Source organism: Euphorbia lathyris, chromosome 6 (assembly GCF_963576675.1).
Source record: "Euphorbia lathyris chromosome 6, ddEupLath1.1, whole genome shotgun sequence".
NCBI lineage: Eukaryota > Viridiplantae > Streptophyta > Magnoliopsida > Malpighiales > Euphorbiaceae > Euphorbia > Euphorbia lathyris.
Window position 1 is genome coordinate 35,239,635 of NC_088915.1, and position 17,918 is coordinate 35,257,552.

The 17,918-nt window shown below is 37.9% G+C and overlaps 1 protein-coding gene across 1 annotated transcript; it reads left to right on the forward strand.

The window, feature by feature from the left end:
* Nucleotides 1-10,168: 10,168 nt before the first annotated feature.
* Nucleotides 10,169-13,918, forward strand: LOC136232602 (serine/threonine-protein kinase BSK5). Its single transcript, XM_066021834.1, has 10 exons — nt 10,169-10,630; nt 10,711-10,919; nt 11,007-11,142; nt 11,338-11,471; nt 11,545-11,650; nt 11,746-11,831; nt 12,071-12,259; nt 12,789-12,953; nt 13,267-13,380; nt 13,546-13,918. Exons 1-10 carry the CDS (start codon nt 10,549-10,551, stop codon nt 13,786-13,788), a joined length of 1,464 nt encoding a protein of 487 aa, XP_065877906.1. The 5' UTR covers nt 10,169-10,548; the 3' UTR covers nt 13,789-13,918.
* The last annotated feature ends 4,000 nt before the right edge of the window (nt 13,919-17,918 follow it).

Here is a 17,918-nt window from a genome sequence, read left to right on the forward strand (position 1 = left end):
GGTCGTACTGCTTTATCAGGTCTAATACGCTCAGCTGGGATAGGTTGAGTATATCCGACCTGTCGCAGCACTCGATCGGGCATATACGGCTGGACGATGTCTCTACACCATATCCAACCGACATAGGACACTCGAAGCCGATCATCATCGGGGACAGGACCATAAGGCAACCACGTCACCTGAAAAAAAAAATACTCAATAAAAAATAATAATATACTATAAATAATACTTAAATTAATTCTAAAATTTTATAAAATACCTCTGCCGCCGTCATACGGTCCAGCTGCCCGCGTATGGTATCTAGTCGGGTGGTCATCTTGCCTGGTACCCCGACCTCCCATCTCAGTGCACGAGCATGGTCAGCTGGGATCAAGTGAGCTCCTCTATGCGGCCGGAACACCAGAAAAATACTCGTATATCCATACCTACAGTAGGGTCAAACATCCGCATATACCTGAACAGTCTCCTCTGCTCGCTATCCCCAGCTGTCGGTACAACATGGCAAGTGTAGAAGACCCCCATGATAGTCCAGCTGCCCCGATGACACCGCCGTAAACCTCTGCAAGATGGGTCGACCTAATCCTATCTCCACTCTTGTCAACAAACAGTGTGGATCCAAGCATAAGCCACATCCACGTTGTGGCCCGAGTAGCGTCATCCCTACCCTCGATGACAAGCCCGTGTACAGCCTGAACAAATACACCTCCACCACCCCATAAATGTCGGCCCGGCAACAGAAGCTGATCCTGATTCACCCCAAACATCATCATGCACATGGCATGAAGCCCGTCAGTAGTGGGAGACTCGGACACCATCGGACCGTCGATCGGGATCCGAAGAATCTGCCACACATCATGCAGCTGGATAGTCATCTCCCCGAATGACATATGGAAGGAGTTCGTATCGGGCTGCCACCGCTCCACGAACGCAGTCAACAGCGGAGTGTCGAGGTTCTTAAACATGACATGTGGAAGGTGAGACAAACCAGTCTTCTCGATCATCTCCTTCAGCTGTAAAATGACACATATACAATTTATACAATTACTGAATGTTTTTTTTATGTTTATAGTTAAAAATTCAAATTACAGTAAATGTTGACACACTATATTATTCTTACCTCGGGTGACGCACCATAAAACCACTGACACAAATCTCGGCATACTGATGATCTGTTGTAGCATGTCAGAAACGACCGAATCTCTCCTCCCAACATCCGTGAGGCAACATGTTCTAGAAAACTAGGAATCACGGAACCATCAACGGGGCCACCATCCACCGGTCCAGTAACTAGCCAGCTCTCGTCCTCACTAGCTTTGGGACGTTTGCTTGTCCCTGAAAGTTATAAAATTATACTAAAATACTAAAATACTAAAATATACTAAAAATATACTAAAATTATACTAAAATATACTAAAATAATACTAAAATATACTAAAATTATACTAAAATACTAAAATTATACTAAAAATTATACTAAAATATACTAAAATTATACTAAAATACTAAAATTATACTAAATTGTACTAAAATTATACTAAATTATACTAAAAGTGTACTAAAATTATAAAAAAAAATACCTGTACTCACAAAACGACCTCCTACGCGCTGGGTCGGCTGTCTCCCCGGGGTCGGCTGCTCATCGCTATCCTCAACCTCGCGATCATGTGCAACTGCAGAGTGTCGCACTGCCCGAGCTGCCACATCCAGGTAGTCCTCAAAAGTATCGCTATCAGGCTCTTTGTCATCAAAATCTGTCGCCCCCTCCGATCCATCAATATCGGGCTGCTCCACAATCGGTCCCCTCCTCAACTGGTCCGTCGCAACCCCTCTACGCCTACGACCGGATATATCAATACCACACAATCTCGTATGGCATGGTGTATCATCCTCGCCGTCCATATCTAGACGACGAGCAGATGACGGGATGGATTTCCCACCCCTAGTAGGCCGCTCCGTCTACAAAAAAAATTACATATAGTTAATAAAATTATACTAAAATTATACTAAATTTATAAAATTACCCTAAATTAATAAAATTGTAAAAATTATGCTAAAATTATACTAAAATTATACTAAATTTATCCTAAATTTATAAAATTACCCTAAATTAATAAAATTGTAAAAATTATGCTAAAATTATACTAAATTTATACTAAAATTAAACTAAAATTATAAAATTACACTAAATTACTAAAATTGTAAATAATGTAAATTTTTATAAAAAAAACCTTGGGCATAAGGGAATCACGCCCAGACCACTGGTCGGGCTTATGAACATTACGCCCGACCAGTGGTGCGGGCGTATGAGCATCACGCCCGACCAGTGGTGCGAGCATGTGGCTATCACGCCCGCACCACTGGTCGGACGTGATGCTCTCACGCCGGAACCACAGGTCGGACGTGATGCTCATACGCCCGACTGCGATTCCGGCGAATACAAAAAAAACCCCACAGATTTCAGTTCGATGTAAAAATCAACGAAATAAAACGGTAAATCTTACCACTTTAGCTTTTCCTTTACGGCTTTTGTCACCATCCATGATTCGGTTCACTAATTTGTCTAAATTTGAGCAAAAATCGTATAGGGTTCTTGAGAGGTTTTGGGTTTTTTCAAATTTAGTGCAAAGGGTAGTTCGGTCTATTCACGGGGCTAGAAGTATAAATTAGTGGCTGGGTTTAGTAACCCACTTTATTTATCATACTTAAAACATAAGATATTTATTTATAATTCTAAATTTTTTTTGGCCCCCTCCAGCGATGGGCCCTAGGCCGGCGCACCCCGGGCCTGGGCTCTGATCATTCCCTTTCTGGAACCGAAACAAATATATAATGGAATTTAGGATCATTTCACATTTTTCCTTATTTCCCTTTCTTGATCTATTATGTTACTTCTATACGAACCAAACTTCCCCTTAGTTTTTTTTTTTTTTGTAATTAGCTCTTAATTTTAATTAAATAGTTTTGACAAAAGAAATGCCTTAATATTAATTACAATGTTAGGAAAAGTTTTTAAATTTGAAACACAATCCTTCATTTGCAGTGAGATTTTTTAACAATCTCTGCATTTTGTTTTTATAAATATGTCATAAAATTATGAAATATGGTTCATAATATTAATAAGAGAAGAAAAGCCAATTAATATAAGAGGAGAGGATATGATGATAATGACACAGCAATATCATTATTAGTAATGATAATATTGTTATCAAGATAATTAAATGTAAGTATTAATCACAAATTCCCAATTGAATTCCACCTTTTTTGACTTCCACCACGTGACAGACACGTCTTCAGCGATTAATCGCCGCATCCGTTGCCGATTCATTAATCAACATAAATTCCCGTTTCCTTTTAACACCTTTTGTTTTTTTCACAGTTTTATTACTGCGCGTGACACTTACTCACCTTCTATTGCATGTGTCTAGACTGAGTTTCTTAAAATAGAACAAATAATAATAATAATAATAATAAAACCTTTATTAATTTTATTGATTAAGCTCTTAATCAAAATTTTGGATGTGTTAATCATGGGTAAAAAGTTTCTATGATAAAAAGTTGTTTTTAATCCAATAAAAGCACAGAAATATTAAATTCTTGTTAACAAATCAATGTAGTTGAATCTAACGATTTTGACTACTAAAAAGTTGATGTGAACGTAATGTTAATAACACCACATAATATGTCTAACATAGTAGCCACATTCTAACATTTGGCAATTAAAAAAATTGTTAGAATATCTTAACTCGTAATCCGTAGCACAAATTGATCCAAGTAATTTTTATTTGCTGTATGGTGATATATGTAAGATATATTGTGAGGTATTATTAACGCGACAGTCATAATAGTTTTTTATAGTCTTGATCACCGAATCTAACTATAATGACTTTATTAATATAAATTTATTATTTTAGTAACTTTATTAGGTAAAAAAAATATTTCAATAGCCACAAGATAGAAACTTTTTACCCCTCAATTAATAGATTATCAAATAAAATATTTTATATTTATTCTTAACTAAATATGTGATGTTGATTAAAAAAAATACTAAATATTTATCTCTAAAGATAACTTTATCACATCTTAACTTTCATTCAAGTTCAAAGCTTGACTCTATTGACGATCTACCACAAGTAGGAAGAAGGAAATTCTCCTCCTACCGAGTTAAATTTTATGTGTTTTACTGTTATTTTATATTTAGTGAGTGTCTATATATTTTATCGGATCTCTTTATCCGTCAGAATGTATATGCATTCTATTATTCTTTCGTTTATACATTTTTAGGATTTAACAAGAGCAAACAATTTATCTGGATCAATATATCTATATGATTGTATCAAAAGAAGTGATTCAGATTCGAATGTTCTTGCTCTACTTGTTTTTTAATCTAACAAGTTATAAATATTTTCATTAAAAAAAAACTTTACCACATTAACCCAGAAACTAATTTTGCCATAGCTTTAAAGTAAAATAATCAAAGTAATTTATCCCGTTTTGTTGTGGTATTAGTGATGATTGAAATGAAGCAAGGGTCAAGTATCAATTTGTATTAGCAGAAATCATCAACTTCACATGACTCCATTCATCATTAAGAAATTTCCATCTTTTGAGTTTTTCAGGGTTTATATATGAAATTGGGGATGCCATCAGGATTAGCTTCAAATTAGTTTGGGGGCTAATGTGCTAATGTTAAATTAAAGGCGACATTACATGCAGATAGAAAATAATTATTTTACGGGGAATCACAGATAACGTGTCACAAAGACATAGATAACTAACACAACTAAAAATGATTTAATGTGTTATAAAGTAACTAATCAAAAGGTTTACTGTAGAAAAATAAATCTTGTACTTTGACCGATTTGCAAAAATATTTTTCATGGTTTAAAAGTGTACAGACAGAGATCTTGTATTTTGTGAAATTTGCAATTAAAGGATATGTGAGTCAATTTTTCGATCAAAGAATACTTGTGATTTAATTAATTTGCAAAATCAAACCTTGTATTTTAGATAATTTTCAAAGCGAGTCTTTCTAATTGTTACAAATTGCTTCCTTTTAGGTAAATAGTTACGACAATAATTTTAATGCAGTAACTAAGTTTGAAAACTATAGATAGTACATAACTTTTATTTGCAAATTTTTTAATTACTTCGTCAAATTATAGACTTATATATAATTTTTTTTCCCTAAATTTTGTAGATGACTTCGCAAATTTTACGTCCAAATTCAAAGAGAAAATCGACTAATTTTATTTGACTATTTAAGAATTGAATATTGTTTTTTTTATTGAAGGACTAGTATTTTAAGAAAGAAATATATATTGTCTCCATGGTCATATTATTATTATTATTACTATTGACGTTGCTGATATTTAACCACTATCTAAGATATGAGGAGATAGACTTAGAGGGCATGGTAAGGAATAGAGGAAATGGAGGGCATCCTACAATTCAAACATGAGGTTTTCAAGTGCAAACTCCTCTACCTATGAACAATCCAATAGACATTGATCCTGTGAGAGATATTGTTCAAGACTCTAGGGCCTGAGACTTAGACAAGTGGGCAAGCCAAAGTTTCACAAACCCTATAGAGAGGTTATTGATATGGAGAATCCTTACCCAATGAGCTATCATAGCCCAAATTTCAGTTTATTCTCTACTAAAGATGGACAAACTACCTTAGAGCATGTCACTAGGTTCACAATTCAGTGCGGAGAATTGGCTAATCTTCCACATTTCAACAACTACAAGCTTAGGCTATTCCCAAACTCACTCACCAGTATGGCATTTACTTGGTATTCTACTTTACCCTGTAATTCAGTGTTTACATGGTCGGATATGGAGAGGTAATTCCATACCCAATTCTTTCAGGATGAACCTGAGATATATGTGGCTAAGCTATCTAGAATGTCACAAAAAAGTGGTGAAAGAGCTGATGAGTACATTACTCGCTTTAAATGTATGAGGAGAAGATGTAGAGTGTTCTTACTAGAGCAAAAGTTTGTGAGAATGGCTCAATGCGGGCTAAACATAGAGTTGAGAAATTAATTTCAAGGAATGGAGTTCAGAGTTTTCAATGAACTAACTGCTCAAGTGTCAGAGTATGAAGAACTTTCAAAGGATGAAAGCCAAAGAAAGAAAACATTAGTTGGTTTATAATACCAACAAATGAACAACTCGAAAATTGCAGTAGTTGAGCTTTCAGATAAAGGAGCTCAAATTTGTCCATTCAAATTCAAGTTAAGCAATGAGGGCGAGACAAGGAAAAGCAATCCTAATTATACATTTGATGTTGGGAAGATAGAAGAATTTTTTTTACTTTCTTGTCAAAGAGAATTTCATTACTTTTCCTCCAAACTTCAAATTTCTATCCAAAGAATATTTGAGGAGAAAAACTTATTGCAAATATCTTGATTCTTGGAACCATTTTATGTTGGTCTTTCAAGAATGTGGTGCAAGATCACATTGATCGTGGTGTTCTTAGATTCCTGGAGAAGAAGGAGTTTATGCTAGTTGATGAGGACCCACTCCCAGTAGTTGTCTCTGTTCATATGGTTTCTTTTTATCTTAGACAAGTACTGAACAAAAAGATAACCAAAGGAGTTCACAAAGAATTCCAAGAGAATCCTAGGGGTGCTCCAAGGAAGTTCACGTCGTGGAAGCCTAAGAAGAAAGGCAGTGTACATGAAAGGCTAGAGTTTCCAAGCAAAAAGGGTAGGGGAACACAACCTATGGGCACTAGAACTCAAGCAAGGTATGTAGTTTCCCCACCTTCCAAACCAAGCAAATAATGGCGTGTGCTGGCATATAAAAAGTTCCCAACACCACTGACTAGAACTCAGAAGAGGAGGCTTCTAAGGAATAGACTAGCTGAGAGGTACAAAGTCATGAAAAATAATAAAACGAAGAAAGGAAAGGCCAAGAAAGATTATGTGAGTTCTTCAAATGTCAAAGAAATCATGGTTGGAGATTTTGTAATTCTTATAGATTCAACTTCTCTAACCTTGCCTTCAGATTTCCAAGGAGAACTATGAGGAATCAAGAGAACCTTTAAATGAGGCAGAGGCATCAGAGACATTTGCAAAATTTGAAGAATGTGAACTTTTTAAGGATGAGCCAAGAATATGTAGTGGTGTTACCATCCAAGCATATGAAGATGGAGGATCGAAAAAAGTAGTGTTTGAGAAGCCCTCAGTGAAGATGACTTAACACTTAAACCCTTGTATATTAAGGCTCGTCTCAATAGAAAACCTATCTCCCGAGTCTTATTTAACAGTGGGTTTACTTTGAATATCATGCATTGGAAGATGGTGATAATTCTTGGCAAAGGAGAAGAAGACCTCATTGTAACAGATGTTACAATGTTGACATTCAATAGATGGGTTAGTAAATCTCTTGGGGTTTTTCCATTGGAAGTCACAATAGGAAGAAAAACTCACATATCAGCTTTCTTTTGTTGTGAATTCTATTGCAAACCATCAAGTTTTTCTAGGAAGGGATTGGATTCATACTAATTGGTGTACCGTCCTCTCTATACCGATTTCTCTTATTTTGTAAGGGTGACGAAATGGAAGTGGTTTGGGTAGAACAAAAGCCATTCTGCACTGTTTCAGATGCAATAGATGCAAGGTTTAATGGGCGGGAGTTTAGGCCAATTCGTTTTGTGTGGAAGAACAAATTTGGCGACCCCAAGAAGTTCTCAGTTGTTCCAAAAGAGAAGGAAGACCAAGAGAAGAGAAATCTCTAGTTATGCCAAGTACTATTAGGCCACTAGGGGATACTCTAATTATTGAGGAGATCGATGATTAAGTTAAAGAAGGAACAAAAAGCAGTCATTGCAGCCATTAATATAAAATTGCATATTCATAGTGTGTTTGAGAAGATCTTAAAAGAGTACGAGGAATCTCAAAGTGTTGGAGCAGAAGTTATTTGGGAAGGAGATGAAGAGGGAAGATGATGGGCTTGAGGAGATCCAATTACATGAACTGAAATCTGCATCTCAAAAGCTCAAGGATAATCCTTGCCAAGTGGAGGATCCTTTGGAGGAGGTGAACTTGGGAACTAAGGATGATCCAAAGGTTACTTTTGTTAGCATCTTGTTGAGGCCAGAATTAAAAAAGAGAATCATTGAGCTCTTGTGAGAGTTTAAAGACGGTTTTGCTTAGAGTGATGAGGACACGCCTTGGTTGGATAGGAGTTTGGTTGAACATAGATTACCCATTAAGCCTAAGTTCACACCATTTCATCGGCCACCTAGGAGAATGTCTAAGAAAGTGGAGCTGAAAGTCAATAAAGAGATAGAAAGGCTCCTAAAAGCAGGATTAATCAAACTTATAAGGTATGCCCAATGGTTACCTAATATTGTGCCCGATGTTAAGAAGAATGGGAAACTTAGGTGAGATTTAAATAATGCAACACCTAAGGATGTGTATGTAATGCCTATAGCTGATATGTTGATAGATGCAATATTTAGGAATTATCTATTGCCTTTCTTAGATGATTTTCTGGCAATAATCAAAATTTGATTGCATTAGAGGATATTGCTAAGACCGCCTTTAGATGCTTATGGGGCTTTGGGTACTTATGTGTGGAAAGTCGTACCTTTATTCTTAAAAATGTTGGTGCTACTTACCAAAGGGCTATGAATACAATATTTCATGATATGTTGGGTAGATTTATGGAGGTTTATATTGATGATATAGTGGTTAAGTCTAAAAGAGAGAATGATCATGTAGAACATTTAAGAAAGGGCTTTCTTAGAATGAGAGAGCATAAGTAATCCTCTTAAATGTGCTTTTAAGGCATAATTTTTTTGGGGGTTCTCAGTGCACCAACATCGGCGTAGAAGTGGATAAGAATAAGGCAAAGGCTATACTTGAAGCTCAACCTCCAAAGAACAAAAAGAGTTGTAAAGATTCATTGGGCTAGTGAATTACTTAAGGAGATTTATTGCTAATCTTGTTGGAAATTCCCAAGTCCTTTCAGAATTGCTATCTTTGAAAGGGGGGCAAAATTCATATAGGATGAGAGTCATCAACAAGTATTTGAGAGAATCAAGGAGTATTTAACTCATCCTCATGTATTGGTGCCACCTAGAGAAGAGATTCCTTTAAAGCTCTACTTGTTAACTGTAGATAATTCTATTGGTTATCTCTTTGCTCAAAACAACTAGGTTAGCCATGAATAAGCAATTTACTACTTGAGAAGATGCTTAAATGATGCAGAGAAGACATACTCAGCCATTGATAAACAATGCTTGACATTGTACTTTGCCTGTACAAAATTGAGACATTATCTCATACAGTCACGAGTTTTTGTGATTTCATAAGAGAATGTGCTCAAGTTGATGCTCAATCAACCATTGATCACATGAAATATTAGGAAGTAGGCACTTGACTTGGCAGAGTACACTCTTGTTCGTTTACCACAAACAATAGTATAGGGACAAGTCTTGACAGAATTTTTATCAGCACATCCTTCCTCCATGGAGAAAGAAGTTGAAGTTGAGTTACCTATTTGTGAAGTCAACAAGGTATCTTAGACCTTGAAGTTTGATGGTTCAAGTACAAAAAGTGCTTCAGGAACATGTGTTATCACTGGTTCTCCTTCTAACACAGACCAAATTACAGAACAAAACTAAACAATTTAAGACTTTATTGTTCTATAAAAACACTTTGTTATTGTAACCTAAAAATCAATTTACTTTCAATGTTATAAATATTGTGATTAATAGATAGTATTAATAGAGGCCTAACTTCAGTCATGATTCATATTACTAAGGTTTAGAGTAAAATTATCTCTGACAAATAAGATAAGTCTCATTCTTTTGTCGAAAAATACTATATAGGAGAATATTTTTTTGATTTGTGATGTTTGTTTGTTTAGCAAAATAAGTTTACGAGAAATTTTATGTTAGTTAATCGAGAAATATACGAAGAAAATTAGAAAAATATTTTATCCTTTTAAAAAAATAAACCATTTTTGTAAGCATTTCGAAATCCTATTTCGTTTATTTTTTTCAACAACAAAAGAAATTTCTTAATCTTTTTCAGAATAAACAGGAATTTGGAGATGTTTTTCAACCATATTCCAAATTTAATATGAATTTTAGTGTTGTCTTCATAAGGTGAAATGACGCCCTTTATTGGAGAGTGGGGATGCCTTTAGAAAACGGAGGAGAAACTAAAAAAACTGAAACTTTTTCCGAATTAAAAAAAAAAAAGGAAGGAAAAACGAGAGAATGATGAAGCGGTGAAAACGCAGAGAGGCTTGGACTTGGATGAATGGATTGGATCCAAAAAGTTTCCTTTCTTTTCTCTTACATTCTTTCTTTCTTTCTTTCTACCCAAACACACATTTACTCCTTTTCAGTACTACCTTTTTCCCCTTTTCTCCCTTTCTCTCTCTTTTCTTAAAACCCTCTCTTCCACTCATCAACAAAGAAAGTGATAGCTAGCAACTGAAACAAACTAAACTACTAGGCTTAAGCTTAAGCTTCAAGCTCCACTTTCACTCTTCATCTGATTTTTTAGAAATTGAAGTTTTAGTCAAATGGGAGCTCGTTGCTCCAAATTATCACTCTGTTGGTGGCCATCCAATCTCAAATCCAACCTCAATCACTCCTCCGATCTTGGTTAGTTAACTCACTTGTTTCATTTTCTGTCACTTCCTCCAGAAAAAATCTTATTATGAACTTAACTTACTAACTTGCAGAGAATGGAGACTTACTGCCTGGGTTTAAGGAGTTCACCTTGGAGCAGCTTCGGGCTGCCACGTCAGGGTTTAGTACGGAAAATATAGTATCTGAGCATGGAGAAAAAGCTCCTAATGTGGTTTACAGAGGCAGGTTTCGAGATGATGATCGTTTAGTCGCCGTTAAACGCTTCAATAAGTCTGCTTGGCCTGATTCTCGCCAGTTCCTCGTTTGTCCTCTACCTTCGTTTTGTCATTTTCTTCTGATTGCTTTTGGTGGTTGTTTGAATGTGATTGGGGTTTCTGTTTTCTTTCAGGAGGAGGCCAGAGCTGTGGGGCTGTTGAGAAGTGAGAGATTAGCAAATTTGATAGGTTGTTGCTGCCAAGGAGAGGAGAGATTGCTGGTAGCTGAATTTATGCCCAATGAGACTCTTTCTAAGCATCTTTTTCATTGTAAGACCCTACTTCTCTCTCTCTTTCTCTGCAAAATTTATGGCTTTTGATATCAACTGTTTCAAACAGATCATACTAAGCCTTCTGAAAAAAAAAGAGATCCGTCTAAATTTTGATTTTCCTTTCATTGTCTCCCAATTTATGATACTTATTTAGGTCATGATTTGGATGTTGAAATACTTTTAATTGGTTCAGGGGAGAGCCAGCCAATGAAATGGAGTATGAGACTGAGAGTGGCTTTCTATCTGGCTCAAGCTTTGGAATATTGTAGCAGCAAAGGAAGGGCCTTGTATCACGACCTGAATGCTTATAGAATTTTATTTGACGAGGTAGTTTCATCATTTTACGTCTATCTGTTGAGCATAAACTTGATTAGCTACTTATACTGGTAGAACTTGACAGGAGGGTGATCCCAGGCTCTCCTGCTTTGGTTTAATGAAGAATAGCAGAGACGGAAAGAGCTATAGTACAAACTTGGCATTCACCCCTCCTGAGTACTTGAGGACTGGTACTACTACTCTCTCCAGCTAATGTGTTTCTCTTTTCATCTAATTTCTTCTGTTGCTTCTTGATCAAGCTCATTTGGATATTTTCATATGCCAGGAAGAGTCATACCGGAAAGTGTGATTTATAGCTTTGGCACATTGTTGCTTGACCTTCTTAGTGGCAAACACATACCTCCAAGCCATGTAATGTATTCCTCCTCAGAATAGTCTTCGTATTTGGTGGAATTTGATGTTGAAATTTCCTGTGTTTGGATGGCGTCCTTTAGTGAAAATAATCTATGTTCATGAATCATGTTTGTGTTTAATCCACAGACAACATATAGTTAGCTTAAACTTCTTTCTTATCAATATTATAATTGATGTTTTTGTTGTCACTTAGGAAAATATTAAGATAGATGCTTCTTGCTTCCCTTCTTTGGCAGGCGCTTGACCTTATAAGGGGGAAAAACTTTCTGATGCTGATGGACTCGTGTTTGGATGGTCATTTTTCAAATGATGATGGAACTGAATTAGTACGGCTAGCTTCACGTTGTTTACAGTATGAACCTCGTGAGAGGCCAAATGCAAAGACTCTAGTTACTTCTCTCGCTCCTCTACAGAAAGAAACAGAGGTATGCAATGATCATCTTAAATCCTAAACTTACCATCCACATAAAGCTGAAGGTTGTCTCTTCCATGTAACACAATATGGCTATGTCAATGAGTGGTCCACCTTTATGATGCTATAGATTGTTACCATGTCGTAATTAGCAACTACTTGCAAGCTTTTTGGTGGGAGATTGTACTTTCAATTAACGAATGTAATTTCTTACTGATGAATGAAGTCAAGTTTTTATATTTTAGCCACAACTTGACTCCATTCATTTTGGTAGTCCAGGGTAATTCAAGCTTGAATTGATGTTACAATCATTTGAACATATTACAAAATCATAGTTGTAACTACAAAATAGCATAAATGGATAACCTTAGCTCATGACATTTCAAACTGAGTACACATAACCTCAAGCATAGCTCAATTTTTAAAAGACAAGAACCAGACTTTCTCACTACTGTTATTGAAGGGAGCTGATTTCATTTGTTGTTCAGTATTGGCATTCATGTTGAATATAAATTTAACATATTGAATACTTAATGTTACAGGTTCCATCACATGTACTGATGAGTATTCCGCATGGAGCTCCATCACCAAAGCCAACATTGTTGTTAACACCTCTTGGTGAAGCTTGCTCAAGATTAGATCTTACTGCAATACATGAGATACTGGAGAATGTGGGATATAAAGATGATGAGGGGATTGCAAATGAGGTAAGCATCTATTGGTTGATGTTTTGTGTCTCAATAATATCATTAGTGCCTGTAAGTTTAAGGTTTGAGTTGCTGATATTACGATGCTGTTTCTGTTTCACATATATGAAAAATGTGCCATTTATATTTCCCATCACTTGTCTGCTGATTAACATTAATGTGCCTGTCATTAGAAGACTGTCTTTTCTTGTCACGCTAACATCTTTATCGTGAAAGCATAAATAATCGGCATATTATTGTAGCAGAGTTTATTTTGTTCATGAATACTTGTCTGCTTTATTGGGAATGCTAGTGAATTTCTTTTGCTTTGCAGCTTTCTTTCCAAATGTGGACAGATCAAATACAGGAAACACTCAATTGTAAGAAACGTGGAGACATGGCTTTTCGAAGTAAAGACTTTCCTACTGCCATTGATTCATACACACAGGTGAGGCATTTCTAGCTCACAGTTCCTTTAAACCTTTTCTCTGGAGATTTATACTGCTTTACATTCAATTATACAAGGAAGCATAAAAAAGCCTCAATTTTCAACAGATAAGAATATGAAAGTTTAATGTAGGTCCAGAGTAACATTGTTGTGTTGTTTGTGTAGTTCATTGATGGTGGGACAATGGTATCCCCAACAGTATACGCTAGACGTTGCTTGTGTTACTTGATAAGTGACATGCCACAGCAAGCTCTAGGCGACGCAATGCAAGCTCAGGCGGTATCTCCGGAGTGGTCGACTGCCTTCTATCTGCAAGCTGCTGCCCTCTTCAGCCTTGGGATGGACAGTGATGCCCAGGAAACTCTTAAAGATGGGACAACCTTGGAGGCCCAAAGACATAGAAACTGAAACTGTATAGTTCTTCAAAGAAAAAAACAAATTTTTAATCCATTAAATACTTAGTGTTATCTATTTCCATGTGGCATTTGAGCTTCTGCTGCACCACAGTTATATTTATATGTATTTTTTTTTTTTTAAATCAAGGCATTATCCCATTGTTATCTAATTGATTGCAGGAGAATTGAAAAGAAAGCTCTTTTCGGGTAAGGCTCTGTTCTTTATCACTTAATTTCAGTAACAATCAGTTCAGTTCAACATTCAGTTTCAGTATCCAGTTTCAGCATTCAGTGTTTAGTAATTTATCATTATTTATTATATTATAATTATTTATATATAATTTATTATAATTATTATTGTTATTTATCTATAATTTACGGAGGGAATGAGATGTTATGGTGGGAATAAAATGGAGTAATTAATGATCAATTAGTAAAAAAATGATTATGGTTACTGGCCGGGCAGGGGGGATTTGGCTCTTTTGGAAGCCAGGTCAAGTCAATATTGATATTGTTACTATGGACAGTCAATTCATCCATAGTAAGGTGTGTTACCCGGGTAATAAACCCTTCTTTATTACCTTCGTCTATGCTGATCCTGTTTCGACTAACCGAAGAAGGCTGTGGGAGATCCTTCATTCTTTTAGCTCTAACATGGTGGAGGCGTGGTTGGTTGCCGGGGATTTTAATGACATTGCCCTCTTGAGTGATCAGAGAGGAGGGGGTAATCATTATGTGAACCGGTGCCTTAATCATAAGCAAAGTATGGATATGTGCGGGCTTTCGGACCTGGGTGCTGCTGGCCACAAATTTACCTGGAAAAGGAATAGTGTGTTTGTTAGGTTGGATAAGGTGTATGCTAATGTTGCATCGATTTATAGGTTTCCTGAGGTCAAGGTACTTAATCTCCCTTTCCGTCACTCAGACCATTGCCCTATCCTTATTAATTTGGTCAAAGGAAATCGGCTGAAAGGTAATAGACCTTTTAGGTATCTGGTGGCTTGGGAGTCTCACCCCGAGTTTAAGGATTTCGTTAAAAGCAATTGGCATCCCCACTCTGATGTTCTCCTCGCTACTGAGGAATTCAGGAGGAATGTGGCTGTTTGGAATAAAAATACTTTTGGTCATATTATCAGGAGGAAGAACAAACTCTTGAGGAGAATGGAAGGTGTTCAGCGTTGCTTGGAGGTTCGTTTTGATCATAGCCTGAATGGTCACCTAAGAGCTCTTCAGAACGAGTTGGAAGCTGTGCTTAGACAGGAAGAGCTTCTGTGGTTCCAGAAATCTAGGAAGGCTTGGATTCAAGACGGGGACCGGAATACCAGGTTTTTCCACCTCTCAACGATCATTAGGAGACAACGAAATAGGATCGAGGCTATTAAAGACGCCAGTGGTGAGTGGATTTTTGAGGAGGAGGACATTCGGCGCCTTACCCTTGATTTCTACAAGGACCTGTTCAGAGAGGAAGCTGTGGACCTAGAGAGTGCCCACTCTGGCATTTCCTTTCCTCGTTTGGGGGAGGATGCTATTAATAATGCTTTCCATCCCATTGAGCTTAAAGAGATTGATCTGGCCTTCTCCAGCATCGGTTCCACTAAGGCTCCTGGTATTGATGGTATCCCCGCTAGTTTCTATCATTAACACTGGGACACTGTTAAAGAGGGTATATACAGCTTTGTGTTAGGTGTCTTTGGTGGTTCGAACGATATCAGTTTGGTTAATAAAACCCTCATTGTCTTGATTCCTAAGGTTGCCAAGCCTTCTTCCTTTCTCCAGATGAGACCCATCAGTCTTTGTAATGTCTTGTATAAAGCTATTACTAAGATTGTGGCTAATAGAATCCGGAAGATCCTTCCGGATATTATCAGCCAAAATCAAGGGAGCTTTGTTCTTGGAAGACAATTGATGGATAACGTTGTTATTGCCCAGGAGGTTGTCCATTCTATGAAGATTAAGAAAGGCAAGAAAGGGATCGTGGCTCTCAAGCTGGATCTGGAGAAAGCCTATGATAGGTTGAACTGGAGCTTTCTTCTGGATAGTTTAGCCAAAGCTGGTATCCCGGAGAACTGGAGGAATTTGATTGGAAAGTGTATCTCCTCTCCTGTTTTCCAGGTTATGATCAATGGGGATATGTCGGATGAGTTCTCTCCATCCAGGGGTATTCGTCAAGGGGATCCTATGTGCCCCTTCCTTTTTGTTATTGCCATGGAAAGATTGTCTCACCTGATCCAAGAGGCGGTGAGCAAAGGGACTCTCCACCTTGTTTCCATCAACAGACATTGCCCCCCTGTTACCCATTTACTCTTTGCTGATGATGTCATGCTTTTTGTGGAGGGTAATGAGGAACAAATTAAGGCTGTGATGGATATCCTCGACTGCTTTTGTGAGGCTTCTAGCCAGAAGATTAACATCCATAAATCCCGTATGCTTTGTTCCAAGAATATGGATAATAGCTTGTGTAGAAGACTGAGTGAGATGTCTGGCATTCCCCTGACTCAATCGTTTGGAAAATACCTTGGGGTCCCTCTTCATAGTGACATGGTGTCCAAAGCCTCTTTTAAAGACATTTTGGACAAATCTAACGGTTTGTGTGCTAGCTGGAAAGCTAATTCTCTTTCCCTTGCAGGTCGCCTTACTTTAATCTAGTCTATCAACTGCGCTGCTCCAAATCACATCATGCAAGCCTGTAAGCTCCCTGAGCCGGTCCTCAACGACCTTGATAAAATTAATCGGCGTTTTCTGTGGGGAGAGTCTGGGGATGGGAGGAAGATTCACCTGGTCCCTTGGAAGGAAGTCTGCCAGCCTAAGAGCAGGGGGGGTCTTGGTATAAGGCAAGCTAAGGACAATAATAAAGTCCTGTTAATGAAGCTTCTTTGGAGAATGTGGCAATCCCCCTCCTTCCTTTGGGTTCGTCTTCTGTGCGGCAAGTATAGGAAAGATAGAATCTTTGGTGGCCCGAAGGAGAGGGTTGTCAGCTGTTCCTTCCTCTGGAAAGGGCTTAGTGCTGTTTTTGCTGAGTTCTGTACGGGGATTGGCTTGGAGGTGGGTAATGGGAGATCCATTAGTTTCTGGTATGACACCTGGATTGGTGACAAACCGTTGATTGAGGTGTGCATCGCCCCTCCGCCGAATGATCTCCTCTCTTGGAGAATTGCTGATGTGGTGGACTCTGAGGGAGACTGGATCTGGTCTAAGTTCGACTCCTTTCTTAGCCTGGAGACCCTCCTTAATATTAGAGGTGTGAAGATTAGTAATCAGGAGGAGGATAAGGACAGACACTGCTGGGCCTTGACTAATAATGGTTCTTATTCTTGCAAATCGGCCTATGAAGCTTTTACCCCTAATAGGGCTGATCCTCCCTTGAAAATTTGGAAGTCCATTTGGGCCCTCAAAGTCCCCTACCGCATTAGGAGTTTCCTATGGCTGGGAGTCAAAGACAGGCTCCTCACAAATGCAGATAGACACAGAAGGCACTTGGCTGTATCTGGTGCCTGTAGCAGATGCAGCGGCCATGTGGAAACCTTGTGCCATGCTTTGAGGGATTGCCCGAATAGTAGAAAGGTTTGGGAAGGGGTCCTTCCTCACCACATCCTTCCTTCCTTTATGGGGTTCTCTGATATTAACTGGTTCTCTGAAGGCGTTAATGGGAATTTGTTGGCCAGTATGGAGCACGGGGCTATTCTCTTCGCTATTATTTGTCATCAAATGTGGAAATGGAGGAATGAAGAGTTATTTGCTGAGAAGACTGTCTTTATTCCTGACCTCCGGTTTTACTTCTCGAAAAAACTCTCTGTTATTACAAAGAGTTTTGAAGGAGAGCCCCTGGTTCACCCCTCCCCGGTTAAAGAGGTCCAGTTAGTTGGTTGGAGGAAGCCCAGGGAAGGGGTTGTCAAGTTGAACACGGATGGCTCCTGCCTTAGTAATGGCAGAATTGCTGCTGGTGGAGTTCTTCGGGATGCTGGTGGCGCCTGGCTGGCTGGGTTTACCCATAACTTAGGTACGGGCTCCTCCTTTACTGCGGAGCTCTGGGGGATCTTGTCTGGCATTAAACTCGCCATTCGCATGGGTGTTAAAAGACTTTCGGTGGAGTCTGACAATTTGGAGGCTATCAACAGGATTTCGGATAGACAGGCTGTTTGTCTT